The sequence below is a fragment of the Canis lupus genome, chromosome 29 (genome assembly GCF_011100685.1).
Source record: "Canis lupus familiaris isolate Mischka breed German Shepherd chromosome 29, alternate assembly UU_Cfam_GSD_1.0, whole genome shotgun sequence".
NCBI lineage: Eukaryota > Metazoa > Chordata > Mammalia > Carnivora > Canidae > Canis > Canis lupus.
The window spans coordinates 15,850,540-15,872,515 of NC_049250.1; the positions used below are offsets into that span (position 1 = coordinate 15,850,540).

General features: G+C 37.9%; 1 protein-coding gene across 5 annotated transcripts in view; it reads left to right on the top strand.

Moving 5' to 3' along the window:
• MTFR1 (mitochondrial fission regulator 1) overlaps positions 1–18,951 on the top strand; it is a 75,824-nt gene extending 56,873 nt beyond the window's left edge. For all 5 annotated transcript variants that reach the window (XM_038579404.1, XM_038579402.1, XM_038579405.1 and 2 more), the window contains 4 exons: positions 13,487–13,719; positions 15,671–15,923; positions 16,490–16,658; positions 17,485–18,951. In XM_038579404.1, the coding sequence (XP_038435332.1) occupies positions 13,487–13,719; positions 15,671–15,923; positions 16,490–16,658; positions 17,485–17,553 (724 nt within the window). In that variant the 3' untranslated portion in view covers positions 17,554–18,951. The remainder of the gene's footprint in view (positions 1–13,486; positions 13,720–15,670; positions 15,924–16,489; positions 16,659–17,484) is intronic.
• Positions 18,952–21,976: the final 3,025 nt, after the last annotated feature.

Sequence of the window (21,976 nt, forward strand, 5' to 3'; positions counted from 1 at the left end):
AGTACTAGTATGGGTGAACCATAGTTTGTTTGACCATGCCCAGTTGATGGACATCTGGATTGATTCCATTTTTTTTTAAGATTTTATTTATTTATTTATTCATGAGAGACAGAGGCAGAGACATAGGCAGAGGGAGAGCAGGCTCCATGCAGGGAGCCCGACATGGGACTCGATCCCAGGTCTCCAGGATCACGCCCTGGCCGAAGGCGGCGCTAAACCGCTGAGCCACCCGGGCTGCCCTGATTCCAGTTTTTGACTATTATGATTAAGGTTGCTGTGATCATTTGTGAACAGGATTTTGTTTTTGTTTTTTTGTTTTTGTTTAAAAGATTTATTTATTTATTCATTCATGAGAGACCCACAGAGAGAAGCAGAGACACATAGGCAGAGGGAGAAGCAGGCTCCATGCAGGGAGTCCGATGCAGGTCTTAATCCTGGGACCTCAGGACCACACCCTGAACCAAAGGCAGATGCTCATCCACTGAGCCACCCAGGCATCCCTGTGAACTGGATTTTGAATGAATATAAGTTTTTATTTCCCTGGGATGAATGCCTGTGAGTGTAATTGGTGGGTCATCTCAGTCATAAGATAGTTGCATGTTTACGTTTTAAGAAACTGACAAACTGTCTTCCAGAGTGGCTATACCATTTTACTTTTCTACTAGAAATGTATGCAGTATCCAGATGCATCTTCACCAGTATTTGATGTCGTCATTCTTTTCTCTTGCCAATTCCTGATTCTTCATTTGTTCTGGTAACATGTCTATATATTCCTATTTTACCTCTAATGGAAGAAGTCCTCATGGACTTAAGTTATGGCTTGAACTGGTCCGTTTTGCATGATTTCTTTCATTATCTGTTTTATTGGAGGAGACTGGAGGAGAACATTGATCTATCAGATTTCTCAATGTTGTTGGGATGTGGCCTTTTTTTTTTTTTATAGTTTTGTTTACATTTAAGTCTGTGATCTTTTGTATGGTTTTAGTGTCAAGATAATACTAGCTTCATAAAATGAATTGAACAGTGCTTTTCCTATGGTCTGAAGAGATTGTATAGGAGGGATACTATTTAAATATTTCATAGTTTTCTCCAGTGAAATCATCTGGGCCTGGAGACTTCTTTTTGGTGTGTTTTAAAATTATGAATTCAGTTTCCTTAAAGTTACAGGATTGTTTTATCAATTTCATGTTAGATGAGATGTAGTAATTTGTGCCTCTCAAGAAATTGGTCCATTTCATTTAAGTGGTCAAATTTATGTGTACAATATTTGTAGTATTTCTTGTTTTGTTGTTTACAAGGTCTATAGTATTCCCCATTTCATTCTTGATAGTAGTAATTTGTATCTTTTTTTGACTTGTCAATTGTATTAAGCTTTTCAAAGAACCAGTTCTTTTTGTGGATGTTCCTGTTTTTCTGTTTTCAATTTTATGGATTTTTTTTCCTCCTAATATTTTCTTCTAGCTGTTTTGAGTTTATTTTGCTCTTATTCTTCTAGGTTTTTAAAGTGGGAGCTTACATTATTAATTTGAGACTTTTCCTTTTTTCTAATATAGTAGTCCTCCTCTGTGGTTCACTTTCCACAATTTCAGTTACCCACAGTCAGTTGCAGTCCAGATGCAGATGATTCTCCTCTGACATATCAGAAGATCAGTAGTAGCCTAATTCTACATGACAATGCCTATATCATTCACCTCACTTCATCTCATCATGTAGGCATTTTATCATGTGTCATCACAAGAAGGATAAGTACAGTACAATAAGATAGTTTGAGAGAGATCACCTTCATGTAACTTTTATTACAGTAGATTGTTGTAATTGTATTTTATTAGTAGTAATTATTAATCTCTTACTGTGCCTAATTAAACTTTATCGTCAGTGTATATGTAGGCAGGAACATAGTATATATAGTATTCAGTATTCTTTACAGTTTCAGGCATCCATGGGGGGTCTTGGAACATATTTCCTCATGGGTAGGGGGAGACTACTGTAAAACCATTTTAGTGCTATACATTTCCCCCTCAACATTGCTTTGGCTGCACCCCACAAGTTTCAGTTCATTGTATCTTTTAAAAATCTAGTTTACTGTATTTTTTTTTTTATTTCCTTTGAGACATCTTCTTTGACCTATGGCTTATTTCGAAGTTTATTTAGTTTCCAAATGTTTGGAAATTTTGCTCTTGGTTCTAGTTTGAATCTCTTGTGGTCAGAGAACACATGCTGTATACTTCCATTCTTTAAGTTTGTTGAATTGTTTTTATTTTAATGGTCCCATATATGGGCCCTTTTCATTTATATTCCGTGGTTACTTCAGAAAAAAGTGTACTCTGTTGTCCATGGAATACCCTATAAATCTCAAATAGATCGTGTTGAATTTTTCTCTATCCTTCCTGATTGTCTAACAGTTGTAGTAAAGGGGTGTTGAGATTCAACTATCTGTGGGTTTGTGTATTTCTCCTTTCGGTTTTAACAGTACTTGCTTTTCATATTTTGAAGTCTGTTTGGTGCATACATATTAGAACTTATATATTAGAATAGAGTCTGACTATTTCACTATTTAGTGTCCCTCTCTGTCCAGATCGTTTTCTGTATTTTATTGATATATTTTCACTCTGCCTATGTCATTACATTTGAAGTGAATTTCTTGTAGACAGCATACTGTTAAGTCCTACTTTTTTGGGTCACTCTGTCAATGTCTTTTAATTGGTGTATATATAAACCATTTACATTTATGTAATTATTATGTTAGAGTTGAAGTCTACTCTTTTTCTTCTTTTTGTGGGATACTTAGACAGTTTTTGGGGGGGAATTCTTGATTTATCCATGTTTTTGAGTCTCTCTCCTTGTAAAGTTCTTTGAGTGGTTGGTCTAAGTATTACATTGTATATATCTAATTTACCACATTCTATTGGTGTTGTCATTTTGCCAGTTAATCTTCTCCTTTATGTCCTTACACCCTCCCCTGTTTGTAATTTTCTTAAAAATGTTCTCTCCAGACATTTTAGAATCATATCAGATAGTATGCTATTTCCCTGAACCATGAAACTTACAGGAGAAAATAAGTCTACTTACTTACTCATACTTTTGCTGTGTTTTTCTTTCTGCTTGATACAGTTTCTTCTTTTATTGCTTTCTTTCTGTTTAGAGAACTTCTTTAGCTACTCTTTTAGGGTAGATGTGCTTGCTCTCCATTTTTTTAGGTTTTTTTTTTCACTTGAGAATTCTTGATTTTTTCCAATTTTGAGGGATATATTTGTTGGATATGAGGTTATGAGTTCTTAGTTTTTTCCTTTAGCACTCAAGAAATATATCCGTTTCTTCAAGCCTCTGTGGTTCAGATGAGGAATCCTGTCTTGTGAAGTTTTTCCCCTATAGCTAGCTGCTATGAAAATTTCTCCTTTGTCTTTGGTTTTCAGAATTTTGAATGTTTCTTGGCATTTATTTCTTTGGGTTTATTCTTTTTGGGTTCACTCAGTTTCTTGAATCTTCGGGTTTATGTCTTTTGTCATTTCTGTAAATATTTTACGTGTTTTTTTTCTTTTTTTTGTACTTTTTCAGCCTAGCCCTCTGTCTCCTGAGAACCTGATAACACAAATATTAGATCTTTTATAGCTCAACAGGTTACTGAGACTGTTCATTCTTTTTTCTAGTCTGTTTGCTTTTTGTTTTTCTGATTGAATAATTTATTCTATCTTCGAAGTCACTGTTGCTTTCCTCTGTCTTCACCATTCTATTTTTGATCCTGTCCACTGTGTTTTTCAGTTATTTTACCTATTCTAAAGTTTTCATTTGGTTCTTCTTTATATTTTCTGTTTCTTTGCTGTTTTTCATTTATTTCAAGAGTGCTGGTAATTGCTCACTGAAGCCTTTTTATCACACCTTCTTTACAGTATGCAGATAATTTTAACATCTCTGTCTTCTCAGAGTTGGCATCTATTGTCTTTTTCATTCAGTTTATGTTCCTTAGGGTTCTTGGTATAAGGAATGATTTTTTTTTCCTCCAAAAAACAGATTCATGTATTTCAAATCCTTATACATTTTTTCCTTGCCTTTTTGTTGCTGGGATGTCCAGTACAATAGTAAAGCATTTCCTTTTATCTTTTGATTTTTTTTTTTTAATGTTTTTATTTATTTATGATAGTTACATCAGAGAGAGAGAGAGGCAGAGACACAGGCAGAGGGAGAAGCAGGCTCCATGCACCGGGAGCCCGACGTGGGATTCGATCCCGGGTCTCCAGGATCGCGCCCTGGGCCAAAGGCAGGCGCCAAACCGCTGCGCCACCCAGGGATCCCTATCTTTTGATTTTATAATGTATCATCTATTCCAAATTTAAACTACAATGGAAATAGTAAAATAATAATAATAATAAAAACAGTCAAACAAAATAACAAACACTATTTTAAGTAACAAATCCAGAGGCCTTTTCTTAAACCCTTCTCATGATTCTGCATCACTGACCATTATTTATTAACTTTCTTAAACCTTTCTTCTTCCTTGGCTAGATTCTCATCCTCTAACGCCTTATAGATATCCCTAAGTTTTGGGGGGTTTTTTTGTTTGTTTTTGTTTTTTTTTTTTTAACCGTTCTTATTAACTGTTGGGAAATCATTTTAAGGTCTATGATTCTTCAGAGCCAGGCCAGCTCCAGGTGTTTTCCTTTTCTTCTGGGGCAAAACAGAAAGAAAAGTCCCTCAATCTCTGAGGTTCTTCTCTCAAGAGTGGAATGCATTCTCCCTTCTGTCCTCTTTTTTGTACTCCTTAAGGGTTTTACTAATAATTAGAAATAAGTTACAGAAGTCCCCAAATCTTCACAATGTTTTATTTTTTTATTTTTTTCACAATGTTTTAATCCTTGATCTACACACAGAAATTCCTTTCAGTAGAAGAGGCTGCTTGGAAGACTTTCCCCTTTAAATAGGGATCCTGCCAGATACTTACTTCCCAGGCTTTTTTTTGCAGGGGGAGGAGGGCTCAATTCCTGATTGAGGCATTCCTGCTTTAGGTATGTTACTGCTTTCAGTCGAGTCTTGCTTTGGCCAGACAGGCTTATTTTCTGCTTTGATCCATTCTGCATTGACCTTTTAGCAAAATACAGCTGCACCGCCCAGCTCTGGAAATCATCTCGGCAGCCTCAGTGCCTCTAGGGAGTCAGGCCCCAGCTCTGGGATTCAGAAACCCAAAGTGCAGCGGCCAGACCGCCACGACGGCATCTGCCACTCATGCCACTCATGCTACTCGGGGCCTGGAACCTGGCGGGTGCCCCGCTACAGCCCCCGACTCCTCGGCGGGCGCGAGCACCACACCCGCTTGTCACAGGCCGAGGAGCCGTGAGACTGAGCAGTGCAGCCAGGCGGCTGCAGGCTGGTGGGGGGGCTGCGACCCGGCCCCCGCCCCCCTGCCAAGTGGAGGGCGGCTCCCCGGACTCCAGCGTCTCTTAAGGATTGATTTTTGATTGAAACCTAGATATTTTTGGTATAGGAGACTCTGGATCTAAGCTTTTTCTTTTACTTTTTTTTCACTAATAGCACTGGCAGGAGAAGAGTGTGTGCTACCTGGTTTCTCCCAGGCAGAAGTAGAAATCCAGATTTCCCATTAAGCCTCCATTCACCCCTGAGGTGGTTGGTGGGAGTGAGCTCTAGCTCCTCTGCCCTCGGCCTCTTAGGACATTTCAGCAGGTACGTGTGAGTGCCTCATTACTGCTGGATGGGGTGTCATTTGAGGCTCCCCACATTGTGTCCACTATACCATGAGGGTTAGTGGACTTAACCTCCTTGTTAAGTCTCTCCTTGTTAAGACCCTTAATACTTAACCGACTGAGCCACCCAGGTGCCTCTAAGGCAGTTATTTTATAGAAGTCCTCTCTCTTGGGAGCCTACCCTTTCCTTGGTCTTTGGGCTAGAAGAGCAGGCTTTCATTGTAGCTTTTTTTTCCCCCTTCATCCATTGACATTTCTGGGTTACCCATTACTCCAACCAGTCTGGGGCATATGAAGCAGAAGAAAAACTTGGGGAACTCACTTCTATGTCGTTTTTTTGGATCCCAAAGTCCCAGCCACTCTGTCTTCTCCTCAGCTTTCAGTCATCTTACATTTATTTTATATGATGTCTGGGGTTTTTAATTTTAGTTAAGAGGAAGAATAGAGAAAGCTAGCCTGTTCCATCTTCCTGGAAAGAGTCTCAAAAGGACTTTTAACACAAATGTCATGTTTGCAGAGGATATGACATTGGTAGCTGTTAGAGGAATTGTGATGATAGTAACTGAATTGGCATAATGGATTTGGTCTGTGGTTTTGAAAATAATTGACTAAATAATTGAAAATCAGGTGCCTGAATGTATTCTAGGTAAGGATAATCTGAACTTGAACAAAGTGAGAAGAAAGCAAAGGAGACCTACTTGGATTTGAGTGGTGCTCTCTAGAGGGAGAAAGTTGATAAGGCAGTGAAGTGCCTCCAGAGTTCCAGGGTTAATGATGTGGCCCACATGATTAGAAGAGCTGGGTGGACTTTTTCTTTTGCAGTATGGTGTTATATTGCTCTTTGCATTGATTTAGACAAATTGTAGATGGAGATTACATAATAAACCTGTAAATTCTTTTCTTTAAAAAAATATTTTAAGTAATCTCTACACCCAGTGTCGGGGTTGAAATTACAATCTTGGGATCAACAGTCTCATGCTCTGACTGAGCCAGCCAGGCACCCTATGTAACTTAAATCTTAAAATCTGAAGGAGAGTATATTCAAGGACTTGTATATTTCAGTTTGAGTGTTTCCCTGCCTTTCCTATTTGTAGGAAAATCAAAGCTATTTAAGATGTTTATTTCTCCCTTCAAATTTATGTTGATGATACTTCTATAACAGCTACAATGTCATGGTATTTTTTTCTCTGGGAAAATAGCATATATGAGTCCTTCAGAGTTATTATACAAATGAGTTTTTTCAAATGCACTATAAACTTCAGTTTTCTTCTTTATATTGGAAGGATTAATACGTATCTTGAGAATTTTATTTTTAAAAGATTTTATTTGAGAGAGTGAGAGAGAGCAAGAGTGTGCACAAGCAGGGAGAACAGCAGAGGGAGGGGGGAGAAGAAGCAGGCTCCCTGCAGAGCTGGGAGCTGGGGAGCCTGATTCCAGGACTCTGGAAGGCAGCTGCTCAACAGACTGAGCCACTCAGATGCCCCTGGAGGAGATTTTTTTTTTTAAGATTTTTTATTTATTCATAGAGACACAGGGAGAGAGGCAGAGACACAGACAGAAGGAGATGCAGGCTCCATGCAGGGAGCCCGACATGGGACTTGATCCAGGTCTCCAGGATCACACCCGGGGTTACAGGCAGCACTAAACCGCTGCGCCACCAGGGCTGCCCCCTGGAGGAGAATTTTAAAAGAAAACTTAGCCTTGTTGCATGCATAAAGTAAGGCCTCTTTTTTTTTCTTTCATACATGTCTTCATTTCCCTTTCAATTAACAGAATTACCTCAGAATTGGAAAGAATTAGAAGGAATATTGAGACTGTTTGAAAGGATCAGTATAATTGATAATCTTGTTTGAGATAACCCATTTGTTCTTTAATGATAGTAGCTTAAGGAGAATGTGTACTTGAGATATATACACGACATAGTATTTTTAATATGTATGATGAAATTTAAGACTATCATACCTGTGATTTCTTAGTTGACAACATAGACATTGTCATCAAGTAGTTGATTGCTTTTGGAGTAGAAGAACTTTAAGGCATATTGGAATATTTCAAGTTCAATTCCAGTTGTTTATATTAATCTAATTCTGTCTTATTCTCAATTCTGAATGCCACATATACATATGAGGATGTATTAAATGCAAATTTATAAATTTATAAGACTCGAAAGTACTAAAGGTAGCCCTTTTTCTTACACTACAATGTTTGTAATCTGATGACTAAGATGAACATATTTATAAAAATCTGTGATATAAGGATAGCATGAGACTGAGGACTTTGACTAAGGTTACCCAGTTTACTTTTTCAGATTTGAATAGAAGTATAGAATGGAATGTGCTGTTTTAGTGTTGGGGAGGAACCCTGACCTCATAGAGGAGGACATTGACTCACAAGATTCCGAAGGAGATGCTTCAACACACCAGCAGCCTGACTTGCCATAGCTCCACAGGTGTGAGGATAGCCAGAAGACTCAGTGGATTAGAGCAAGACTGTTTCCTACTCCTAGCACACCAAAAAGCAGGTGTTACTCATTCCTATTTTATTGTTTTAAAAGATTTTATTTGACAGCGCACAAGGAGGGAGATGGGGAGAAGCAGAAGCAGGCTCCCCACTGAGCAGCCCCCCCACACACACACAACGTAGGGCTTAATCCTAAGACCTTGAAAATTGGAAAGACTTAGTTTTCTACCCAATTTCATGTTTTCAGGGAACTAAATTGCTACTTTTTCCCCCCTCCCTACATCGCATTGACAATAAGAGTATATTTTTATACTTTTCTGGTTATTCTCTAAACTAAAGAGGTAAGAAGGAGGATTAGTGAAAATCATCCTAGGAATACCATCTTTCACAGGGCAATGGGCTAATTTAAAATGATCTCAAATTTTGAGTTTTTATTAGCTGAGTGATAAGGAGAAAGGACCTCAGAAGTGCATTATATTTTTAGAATATTCTTTGAAATGGCCAGTGGAGCTTAAAAAGCCCTTCACATTTATCTAAGTTGTACTCCAAAAGTGGCTGCTCTTGATAATATCATTGAAAAAAATAACAGCTAGGAAACTCTTATGGAATGACACTATGAACAGGAGGAGCCTGTTCCTTTTTGCCATAAGTCATTCTGGAGGCAAACTCAAACCAAAAAGGTCGAAATCTCCCTGTAGAAGTTGGGATGCAGAAAACAGTTTGAGATGATCGTAATTTGTCCTCTGCTTTTGGGACATCCATACTTGATCCTTCTTTTTGTTGTTTTTGTTTTATACTTAGTTTAAGACTTCTCAGAATTACACCTACAAATTTTAGAAAAGATACTTATCTACATTTGGATTCTGCCTCTGTGTTGTAGCTTTTACTATTTCTCTGAGAGGTAGCAGAACACGGTTCAGAGAATGAATTGTCACATATCTTATAGAACATGTCTATGGGGAAAGGGTGTGTGTATATATTTTTAAAGGAAAGGACATGTCTGAGAATTTCATAAAATCTAAATATTTTCCATATACAAGAATACTGCAGAACAATTTTTGGGTTTTGGGGAGGTTCTTGATCTCTGAATGTTAAATCTTTCTATGGCTTTGAGAAGACATAATCACTTCAGAATTACTTTTTTTTTCAGCTTCTAAAAATCCACATTTTAAGCTCTACCTTTCCTATAATTATTGTTTGGACTCATAATAACCATTAACAGTATTTCACATAGGGAAATAGAGAATCTGTATCATCAAATTTATTATTTTTTTTAAAGATTTTATTTATTTATTCATAAGAGGCAGAGAGAGGGAGGGAGGGAGAGGCAGAGACACAGGCAGAGGGAGAAGCAGGTTCCATGCAGGGAGCCTGACGTGGGACTCAATCCTGGGTCTCCAGGATCACGCCCTGGCCTGAAGGCAGGCGCTAAACTGCTGAGCCACCCAAGGCTGTCCTGTATCATCAAATTTATAAAAACGGGGGTAGACATAAAATACAGATGATCTGACACTGTTACTTACATTATTTTTCTAAAGGCCTAGACATTCTTCCTCTTATCCTGGCACCACTGGTTTTCAAGATTAACGATGATAAGTGCTTTGTCCTTAATTTTTAGTAGATAGAAAATCAAAATGGAAAAATTGATCTGTAGTAGTTATGGGGAGATGCAGTAACTTAATTCTTTTTTTTACCATTGCAGTTGCTGTTCAGGATTCATTAATTCTCTCAATTTATTTTGACAGGAAGAAGGTATTTTAAAGTAAGCTGTTCAAACATGATTTATAGTTGATAAGTTGATCTCCTAATCCAAATTGTCATATTATCTTGTTCCAATTCTGGATATTGAAGAGTAAACGTTCATGGGATTTGAAATTTGGCTTACTTGATAACATTTTAAGACCAACATAAAATCATTTAATACTGGGATCCCTGGGTGGCGCAGCGGTTTGGCGCCTGCCTTTGGCCTAGGGCACGATCCTGGAGACCCGGGATCGAATCCCACGTCGGGCTCCCGGTGCATGGAGCCTGCTTCTCCCTCTGCCTGTGTCTCTGTCTCTCTCTCTCTCTCACTGTGTGCCTATCATAAAAAATAAATAAATAAATAACATTAAAAAAAATCATTTAATACTTTTAGATCCTGAGATGTGTAGAATTTTAGGTGGGAAAAGTCTCTACTAAAGTGACCACTAGGGGGCACCTGACTCGGTTGGAAGAGCATAGGTCTCTTGACCTTGGGCTCATAACTTCCAGACCCTTGTTGGATATAGAGGTTACTTAAAGCTTAAAAAATAAAGTGACCACCAGTTCTTGAATAAGCAGTATTGTAACACCATTTTTTTGTCTAGTAGCACTAAAGATTCTGATATCCAAAATTTAACTTTATTTGCTGTTATAATACAGACTTCAAGAAATTTCTGTGCTCATACATAATAAGAAAGCAAACCATCATTCTCATTTCCATCCCCAGATAACATATTTTCATTCTCTTAGGTTCATTTTATCAAAACAAAGTTCAGCTTTCATAGAAAATGGAAGATGTGGGACTAGAGAGTTGTCTTTATCCAGAGGCTCTGTGTTTCTCTTCTCTCTTCTCAGTTCCACTTCCAGGTGTCTTCTAACAAATACCCGTACCCTTGATATCCATGGTGGTGGCATTCCTCCTGTCCTGTGTACACCAGGCTTCTGACCACTCTCTTCCTCTAAACTCTGTCTGTTATACTCTCTTCCACTCTTGTTTGGAACAAGCATGATACAGAATTCTTCTACATTTGGACAGTTCTGTATTTTATCCAGATCTATTCCTAAGACTAGAATTACGTAAGTACCCCTATCCAACCTATGAGCAGTTTCTCTAGACTTTCAAGGAGTAGTTTTTTTTTTTTTTTTTTTTTTTTTATTAAAAGTCTAAAGAATTATCAAGTATATAGTTGAAGAAACATACTAAGTAAGAATACTGGGGGGGTCACTTGGGTGACTCAGTGGTTGAGTATCTGCCTTTGGCTCAGGTCATGGCCCTGGGGTCCTGGGATGGAGTTCTGAATCAGGCTCCCTGTGAATCAAGAGCCTGCTTTTCCTCTGCCTGGGTCTCTTCCTCTCTCTGTCTCTCATAAATAAATGGATGAAATCTTAAAAAAGAATACTGGAAATTATACTAATATTAAATATAATTATTCTATGTAAATATACCCCCCAAAACTTCATTCAAGAGATTAATTTCTCTCTACTCAATACGTTTATTGTATGGAGCTCTTTAACAAAATCACTTGACCTACCTGATGAAAGATAGGTAGAAATCAGAATTCAGCCTGTTGTATCAGCAGAAAGCCTCAGTGATTTTTAAAAATTTTAATGTTTTGGGGCTCCCAGGTTACTCAGTCGGTTAAGTGTCTGACTCTTGCTTTCAGCTCAGGTCATGATCTCGGGGTCCTAGGATTGGGTCCCATGTAGGACTTTGTGCTCAGCAGGGATTCTGCTGGAGATCCTCCCCCCCCCCCCTTCAGCCCCTACCTACCCTCACGTATGCATGTGCTCTAAGAAATCTTTTTAAAAATGTCAGTATCTTGTTAAAATTATTTTATTGTAGATGATTAGAACACGTGCATCTGATGTGTAACTTATATAACATGTAATCTTTCAAAGAACATCTTAATGTATTTAATCAGAACATAGGTTCTATTCCTTAGAGAAGCTTTTACCATTGTTTAATCTTCATGTACTTTTTAAGAAATTTCATCACCTGTTTCTTCCCAGAGTGGAGGTAAGAAAGGGAATAGTAATTGGAGCTTTGTAAGCCAAACCTATTTCTTTATCCCACAGATACTCCAAATAAAATTAATTACTATTATTAAAGCTACTTACTAGCTAAACTAAGGCTAGGTAACAACTGGGACATTTATTCTCCAAACGTTTTTAATATTACAGGTAAAAAGTTTACAGGCATCCTCCATGTATAGTAAAATAACAGAGTATAAGCAAAATTAGATATGAAGAAAAACATGAATTCAGTGAATACCGAAAGCTAAAGGTCCAAGAATTCCTTCATTTAGAACGCAAGGAGAGTAAAGAATTATAACAGATCTCAAAAGCAAAAATACCAATATCCAGTTAAAAATCAGAACTTAATGATGGTCTTATAACAGGATTAGGTTTGAGTACATGTAACAGAGAAGCCCCAAATGGCAACTTCCACAACTTGGAAGTTTATTTCTCTCAAATCAAAAACATCCAGAGTAAATAGTCTGAAGCTGACAGTGGCTCTACTTTGTCCACAGGGACCCAGACAGGCTCTCTGCCATCCTTAGCATTGGCTTCCACGTCCAGGTTAGCTTTTGGCTGGCTGGGACTCTCAGGTCCAGTTGTCACCCTGTACTCAAGACTCAAGAGGAAGGAACAGGGATGGGCTATAGATGAAAGGACTTTCTCCTGGATTCTTCTCCTGTCAACATCTTGTCAGCCAGAACTCAGTCACATGACCACATGAAACTGTGAGGGAAACCGGGATATGTTTATTAACTTGATCACTGTGATTATTTCAAAATGTGTACTTCAGATCATCATGGTATCCACTTTAAATAAAACTGTCAATTTTACCTTAATAAAACTGGAAGAACAAAGGGCTTTAAAGAGCCAGAAAACCTAATTGTAGAAAATAGGAAATAGTATAATAAATTGATAATTGAGAAGAAATCTGAATTTTATTCTCAGCCTCAAAAGACTTCTATTTGGAACTATGGAGCAGCGCATATTAAAGAACTTCTTTACACCCAAGTGAAGATGAGACTGTGCATGTAGTTAACGTGTGGGTTCAGTTGATTCTTGTCCCTCCTTTTCAGTTTCTGATCCTGTATTTGGTCCAGATTGTTAAATTATATTGTGAAATTTGTTGTATTCTATCATACATACATAACACTTACCTTAAAATGCAGCAGCCAATACCTTGGTGAAAGGCTACTGTATTACTGATTTGATTTTGTTGTCAGATGTAACCAATAATTAGTTTACCATTTTTAAGAGCATTAAAAAGTTTCTTCACCTTAGTTCAGACCCACACAAGACATGGCTTAGCAAAAACATCAGTGGTGCCTCATGACAGTGTGGGTTTGTGCATATCATATAGAGATTAGGAAGAATGATGGCAATAAGAGACCTGGCTTGTATCTACATCACGTTGATCAGTGCTTTGTTGTTACGAAACTTACAGGAGGGGATTTATGTATTATGTAAGGTCAGTCTGGAAAGTATTTCTCAGATACTATGTTCTGATTAATTGATAATGATGATTTTCATATTTCCTTACGAAGCCTGTAATAGCCATCCTTCCTTCCTTACAGGACAGACATCAGATCAAGGCAGCCCCTTCAAGATGACCTTCCATTCTCTGAGAAGCCGCCAAGCAGACAGTTTTCCTTACCAAGTCTGTCTCCAGAAGAGCCTCAACAGAAGACCGCACTAGCAAATGAGGAAGCATTGCAGAAGATCTCTGCCCTTGAAAATGAACTTGCTGCTCTCAGGGCACAGATTGCCAAAATTGTGACCCTGCAAGAACAGCAAAATCTCACTGCAGGTCTGTAAATCCTAAATTTGTTTTAACCAGTGAAGTGGGAATTAGGAGAATGCCACTAATTTTAAAATGTATTAGTAAGTAACAGCAATGGGGCTGTCAGAAAACCAAAGGTCAGTCCTCTCCATGGTCCAGTCCAAGACCCAATCAAGTTTAAGTAGCTTTTGTTGGTTTTGGACAATTTTGATGCTATCAGAGAGGATGAATTTGGCAAACACTGAAATTCATACCGTTGAATTGCTGCTCTTGTGAATGCACTGGGACACTTTGTGATAATGGCACCAATTTTATCAGCTGAGAAGTAATCTCAAAACCGCCCTGACAGGGTTGAGTGCTGTTTACTGACCTGCATGTCCCAAGGCAAGTCCTCGGCCTTCCTACCTTCCTTTCCTGCTCTAAAATGGGCTAAGAGTACCTACATTGTGCAGTTGTTGTGGTAGTAAATGTGCAAATTATATAAAATGCCTTTAGTACATAGTAGCTACTTAATAGTCATTTCTCCTCCTCTTGCCCAGAGTAGAAACTGAATTCAGATCCTGTGACTCTTGGTCTAATACTCTTTGCTTTTATTTGTGTGCATTGTTAGTTTGGAAAAGAAATCCTAGCCTTGAAATCCCAGCCTATTAACCTGCCGGCAACTCTAATGTTTAAAGATAGTTATTCTGCCTCCAAGCCACGTGTGCTGGAGTTTACTGTAACCCAACACGGAGACCTCACGCAACATGAGTACGGCCAGGATGGACAGCAGACCAATGTCCTCTGGGCACTGAGCGCTTGAGAAATAATTGGTTATTTTAACGAAATTTGCATGTAACTTTTAAAAAACCATAAGTTGTATCTTTTTAAACTTTTACTATATGGCATTTCTCTTTTGCTTTACCTCCCTCTTCTGGCAAACTAGGAAAACTGAAAATGAGATCATTTGGAGGTTTATAAGATGTTCTGTTTACAGTTGAAATCCCTGGAGTAAAAATTTTGCATTGAGTCAATATTAGTCCTAGTCAATACAGTCCAACCTGTGAACAACTCTCTGTCCTCTAGTTATGCAGAAAGATGAATTTTTATTTTATTTTTTTTAAACTTTTTTTTTTTTTAATTTTTATTTATTTATGATAGTCACAGAGAGAGAGAGAGAGAGAGAGGCAGAGACACAGGCAGAGGGAGAAGCAGGCTCCATGCACCGGGAGCCCGACGTGGGATTCGATCCCGGGTCTCCAGGATCACGCCCTGGGCCAAAGGCAGGCGCCAAACTGCTGCGCCACCCAGGGATCCCCAAGATGAATTTTTATATCCTTATTTTGTAACCACTTTATTTTTTTCCTTTCAGGAATTTGTTGAATATTAAGTCTTAAAACTTCTCCATGTCTTACATGTAAATATTCTTAAAATGAAACAAATTATCAATTTTTTCAAATTATACTAAATGTATCACTGTCTATATTGAAAATGTTTATGCAGTATACTCTTTTATATTTTATCTAAAAATAGTTACAAATTGCAACAGTCAGACTTGAACTTTTGAGATCACAAAAACACCCCTGTTAAGTTAAATGGAACTTTTCCATCTGGAGAGCTTGGGATTAGATAGATATTCAAGATTCTAATCAAGTAACCGAAACTTCATTTAATTACATAACTGAGGGTTTAAGCATATTGATTTTTTTTTTTAATTTTTTTTCTTTTTAATTTATTTATGATAGTCACAGAGAGAGAGAGAGAGGCAGAGACACAGGCAGAAGGAGAAGCAGGCTCCATGCACCGGAAGCCCGATGTGGGACTCGATCTGGGGTCTCCAGGATCGCGCCCTGGGCCAAAGGCAGGCGCCAAACCGCTGCGCCACCCAGGGATCCCAGCATATTGATTTCAAGTATACAAAAGTCCTTAGCATAATTTTGCTGTTAAAGGTATTTTATTTGCCCGTTACTGTTAAATTGATTTTTCCTTATTTTTGTAGGTGATTTAGAACCTACCACATCTGTTGCTGCAGCACCACCCTCTGTCCCCCCACCTCCTCCACCTCCCCCGCCCCTACCCCCATCAGGACTCCACCAAAGTGTATCTGCTATTGACTTGATAAAAGAGCGAAGAGAGAAAAAAGCTTGTGCTGGAAAGACTCTGGTTAAGAGCAGTCCAAAGAAATCTGATATGCCAAATATGCTAGAGATCCTTAAAGATATGAATAGTGTAAAACTGCGGTCAGTAAAAAGGTGAGGATACATTTACCTTCTCTCACTTCCTGTATTTTGTTATGTTTACTAAGCAAAATACTAGGCTTCTTGAGAACTTTTCTTTTATAACCTGTTTACCATGAAGAGTTCTAGTGTTTAGTTTTTAAAAAACAAGGCCTCAAGTGTCTCCTGTATAACTAAGAAATCAGCAAACATTTCCAGGCTTTTTAGTTTTCCTCCTGTAAAATTTAAAGTTGTTTTATGTGAAGTCTTTGTTATCATCTAGTCATTCATTCAGTAAAGCTGCACTGTACACCTACCATGGTAAACACTAGGCTTTGGGAGAATGGAAGTGTATCTGCCCTGACAAAGGAGAGCATAACGCATGCTCTTGAGTTGAACTAAGTGGCTATTCATTGGGCATCTTTGTGTGTTTATTGAGCCTTAGAGTTTCTATCTCCCTTCTCTCAACGTTTGTCAGTAACTTCACTGGGTATCTGTGATGCTGGAGAAGTGCTGCCAAGCATGTAAAGGCACACAAAGTACTTCTCTGAGGGATGCCGACATATTGAAATGTCCCCTTGGTTTCTGTTCACTTCTTTAAGGTCAGAACAGGACATAAAGCCCAAATCTGTGGATGCCACTGACCCTGCTGCCCTCATAGCAGAGGCTCTGAAAAAGAAATTTGCTTATCGATATCGAAGTGATAGTCAAGGTGAATCTGAAAAAGGAATTCCAAAACTTGCATCTGAGGCCACCTCAGAAACAGTGTTGGTGAGTATTAGGTCACATTTCTTTACTTGTACAACGTGGTCATTTACTCCTTTGCTGAGCATGTGCATTTCATAAGACATTCAACTGTGGCTTCTGCAAGATTCAGAAAGATGTGCCACAGGAACTAGCCCCTACCCACAAACAGACTGGTCATAGAAGAGCATAAAAAAGGAAGCAAGAGCCAACTCTTAGTTTCGCTACTTAGCATCTCCAGTGTTAAATTTTCCATGCTGTGCTTTTATTTATATGTAAGCACAGTGAAGTGAAATTCATAATAAAATTTATATCTTAGGACATTGTGTATGTTATGATAGAGAATTCAAAGTAACAAAAGAGAATTTTTCCTTAGGGTGTTCTGTGAAAGTCATTTGAAGAGGGTGAGATTTAACCTGGCCTTGCAGGATGTTTCAGGTCATAGGTGAAGATTGAGCAGATTTCATGGAAACTTTCAAATATTAGCCCTTTACTGTCATGTGGAATATGTACTTATCCCATTTGAGAGAGGCAGGTATCTTAGAAATTCTAGCATCTTTGAAACTCTGAAGACATTGAATAAAGGAAACTTCGTACTTCATTCTTGAGGTGAAATTGGCCTAAAGTTTATGATCTTGCTAAGGTGATTATAGTTTTCTAGGAAGTAATTTGGTTACATCTTTGTATTTCATTCTGTTAATGTGTCATGTTTATAACAGCCTGTCAATTCATTAAGGTTTTAATAGCTGCTTTGTTTTTCGGAAATACCCAGATCTTTGATTAGGAGGGGAGTGTGTATCGTTACTGTTACCTGAACCAATATCTTTATTTATACTTTTTGTTTCTTTTCTAGTTTGGGCCACACATGTTGAAGTCTACAGGAAAAATGAAGGCTTTAATTGAAAATGCTTCAACTTCCTAATAGACAGTGAGCCAAGAAAAACTATCCTTGTTCCAGCTGTTGGTTAGGGCTGTTTGGCTAGTAGAAATCAACAGTATTTAGTAAATACCTGAATTTAGTATTCAGTGGTATCCTTTTAAGTCTAATTAGATTCAGCAATAACAAATGCACCCTAAGTTTGTGGGGTTTTTCTTATGAGATTAGTTCTGAAGTTTTCCATAACGTGTATTCAGAGGTAACATGTTTTTAATGTGTAGTCATATAGATTTCAGAAGAAAGGACATTTGTAGATGTGAGTTTTTAATTCTTAACACTAATTTATCCATATAAATGTTTTATATGCATATATTTGGATATAACAGTATGCAAAATTTAATAATGACGTCAGTGAGGGTACTGTTACCATCATTAGTTGTCAGTAATCATTTACTACTCAGTGATGGAGCACAGGTTGTTGGAGTGAAATATTTAGGATTGGAACCTTTTTGCCTTAATAGGGCTTTTACCTTAGATTCTCTATCTCATTTCCTTGGGAGATGGAGTTCAAGTAGGGACCAGATAATGTTCACTGCTGAAAATTCCATAATGCTTTCGTTTAAAGGGAAGTCAAAGACTATCAAAGCTGCTTTCACTTTAGTGCTGTTCAGCACTGAGAAAAAAAATTTAGGGTTCATACAGGTTTAATTTAATAATTTGATTTCTTCTTATAACAAGTGAAAACCAGAATGTACCGTCTTTTTTTTCCAGTTGAATAAATGGCATCATAAAGATGACTCATTGCTAAGTTAATACTTAATGGGAAATGGCAGCATAATAGGGTTTTAAAATTTTTAATAGTGGTCAAATATAGTAGCTTTATAATGAAACACTGAATAGGCAAAAGAATTTCCTGTAAGAAGTTTATCATTGGCCAGAGTGCTGTTCTGTCGAACTACATTATACAGCAAACCTTAGGTGCTATTTGGAGAACAGCCTTTCTCATTGAGAGCTTCTGAGGAATTGCTGTTAAGTGATCATTCGTGAATGTTTGATAAATCTTTATGGTTTTCTGTATTTCTGTTAAACTCAGCTATAGTTAATGCCAGAATCTCCTACCATGAGTAAATATTTGGATTTATTTAAATCTAGTAAAAAGAAGTGGAGATAGAAGTTTAAGTTATTGAAAATATGTGCAATGTTCTCAATATTAGCAGATGTTATTCAGCTTAAATTTTGAACTGTGACTTATTTTACATATGTTGATTACATTGTTTCTAACTGTTGATTTAAAAAAAAATTCAGAAACTTTGCCTGAATTACATATTTGGACCTCCTAAGAAATTTATATTTGTATCAGTATTGAATTTGCCCACTGCTCCAATGGAAGGAAGTTACTGTTTTAAAATAAAGCAAATTTACATTTTCCTTGGATAAGGCCTATATATTTTTGTTTTTGTTTTTTTAATGGGTAAGAGTCTAAGTGTAGATTCTTTATAATTTGCTTTCTGCATTCTTAAATGGAAATCTGTTTTCACTTATTCACCAGTCTGTTTCTTCCGCTGAACACAATACCTGAAGTGAAAGATGATGAAGATAATTAAACTTTACAGCTGAGGCTCAGAAAGTTAAATTACTAGTATGTTTGTAGGGGTCAGAGAGCACTGGACTTAGGAGTAATATAAGTCCTATTTTCAAAAGGGGAACCTGGCTCAGCTCAAAAAATTAAGTAAAATAACGAGTTTCAATACATTCTGAGTGGTAGAGAGCTAAATAAATTACTGCGTCTATGATTTTACACATTAGGTCACTGTAGTTTCCAGTAGGCTGATTTCTGCCAGGTGTCCTCCTATTTACTACTGGCACAGGTCTGGGGTGGAGCAGGAAAACAGTCTAGTTCTGGTTGTCTCCCCCATCTGTATAAGAATGTTTTCTTGACATATTAAATTCCTGAGTCTGTCTCAGTGGTAAAGAAGACAACATGAGGTAACAATTACCAGAAACAAATACTTTGGAAAAACCATCCTTCTGACAACTTCTCCAAAAATAGAAGTCTAAACTTTTCGTAGGTAGTCCAGGATAGTGGGGTAGGGAGTTGATAAATTTGAATCTACATATAAAACAATTGTTCTTGAAGAACTGAGGCTCACTGAGAGTGGGAGAGACCAACACAGTAGTGACAGGAACCCCACCCCCAATACAACAAACTACACAGGGAGGGAGATCATGGAGGAGCCTGTGTGTAGACTTGCCAACCCTGGGGCACAGCAAAAAAAACATACTGGTGGTTTATTTTTATTTATTGAGAGAGAGAGAGAATGTCTGGGACACAGGAAGAGGGAGAAGCAGGCTCCATCCAGGGAACCTGACATGGGACTCGATCCCAGATCTCCAGGATCACACCCCAGGCTGCAGGTGGCACTATACCACTGCGCCACAAGGGCTGCCCCATACCAGTGGTTTAAAGGGCAATTAACCTATGAGTGAAGGAGACCCATTTTCTAACCCAAGTGTGGAATGGTAGGGAAACTGCTGGGACTCAAGTGGAAAGCATTGCTGATTACCATTGTTTATGTTCCCCCTCCATCTTAATAGTGTACAAGGAGCAGGGTCCAGGCACTGTAGCCAGCCTGCTGGGCTACCCAAGTGAGCCTCAAGCCCCCACCAGCTCATGGTCCTAGCACAGTGTCCCATAGGACACCCCTGGCTGATACCTGCTCCCATCCCAGCTCACCATTCAAAGCTGGCAGGAACATACAGTCTACACGAGGCATTCCTACACAAGACCACTCCTTCAAGACTGTGAGAGATAGCTGTTCTGCCTAATTTATAGCAATGAACACAGAAAAGGCAAATAACATGAAGTATATGTTCCAAACAGAAGAGGACAAAGCCTCAGAAAAAGAACAAAATGGAGATAAGTAGTCTACCTGTAAAGAGTTCCAAGTGATGATGATCAAGTTCATTAGACTTGAGAAAAGAGTGGATGAACTCCACTTCAACGAAGAGAGAAAATATTTTTAAAAAAGAACAGAGCTGAAGAATATAACAAATGAAAATACACTAGGGGATATTAACAGAGGATGCAAAAGAAAGGATTAGCAATCTGGAAGAGTGAAGAATCCAAGCCAAACAGGGTGTGTGTATATGTGTGTGTGTGTAAGGACCACTAGGACAACAAAAAGTGTACTAATATGCACAATAGGGGTCTCAGAAGGAGAAGAGAGAAGCAAATTTATTTGAAGAACTAATAGCTGAAAACTTTGCTAATCTGGGTAAGGAAACAGACACCCAGGAAAAAGTCTGTAATGTGAGCCACACCAGATGTATTAGAATTAAAACGGCAAAAAGTAAAGAGAAAATCTTAAAGGCAGCATGAGAAAAAGTCACATACAGGGGAAACCTCCAGAAGATATTTGGTTGATTTTACAGCAGAAATTTTGTTGGCCAGAAGGGAGTGTCTGGATATATTTAAAATGCTGAAAGGGAAAAACCTACCCTTGCAGGATAAAATATTCTTAGTTGGAACACTCAGAATTAAAGGAAAAGGATTTCCCAGACAAGTATAAGCTAAACCACTACCAGCCTTAAAAGAAATGTTAAAGGGTCTTCTTTAAGCAGAAAAGTCCCACTGGAAATAAAAAAATATATGAAGGGAAAAAATGTCCCTGGTAAAAATAAAGAGAGGAAAGCAGACACTTAAAAAGTTAGTATGAAGGTTAAAGACAAAACAAGTAAAATCAATTGTAACTACAATGAATAGTAATTTAAGGGGGATATACAAAAAATGTCAGATGTCAAAAACAAGATGTAGAGGGCAAGGAGTAAAAATTAGTGCTCTTTGGATGTGTTTGAACCTAAGCAATTACCAGCTTAAAATAGACCAGTATAGGAGTCTCATGGTAACCATAAACCAAAACCTACAATAGATACAAAAAAGAAAGATGGCACACCTGAATGGCTCAGTGGTTGAGTGTCTGCCTTCAGAGTTCAGGTCATGATCCAGGGATTCCCACAGGAAGCCGCCTCCTTCCTCTGCCTATGTCTCTGCTTCTCTGTGTTTCTCACAAATAAAATTAAGAAAAAAAAAAAAACTCAAACATGACAACAAAAACTCATCAAACCAAAAGGAAAGAGATAAGAAAGGAACAGGAGAACTACAAAACCAAAAACAATGAATAAAATGGCAGTAAGTATGTACTCCTCAATTAACTTCAAACGTACATGAACTTAAAACCTAAAACAGTTATTGAGAATGCTTAATTTCTTTGGTTATTAGAAGTTGCACCCCAGAATTTCTTAAATCCTGTTAGGAAGTAGTTTTAAAGATAAAAAGCATGGAGATGCTCCATCATCCAAACATGGTATTTTCCAAAACAATGTCAACCCCCATTGAGAGTGCATTAAATTTTTTTTTTTTTTTAAGATTTTATTTGTTCATGAGAGACACACACAGAGGGGCAGAGAC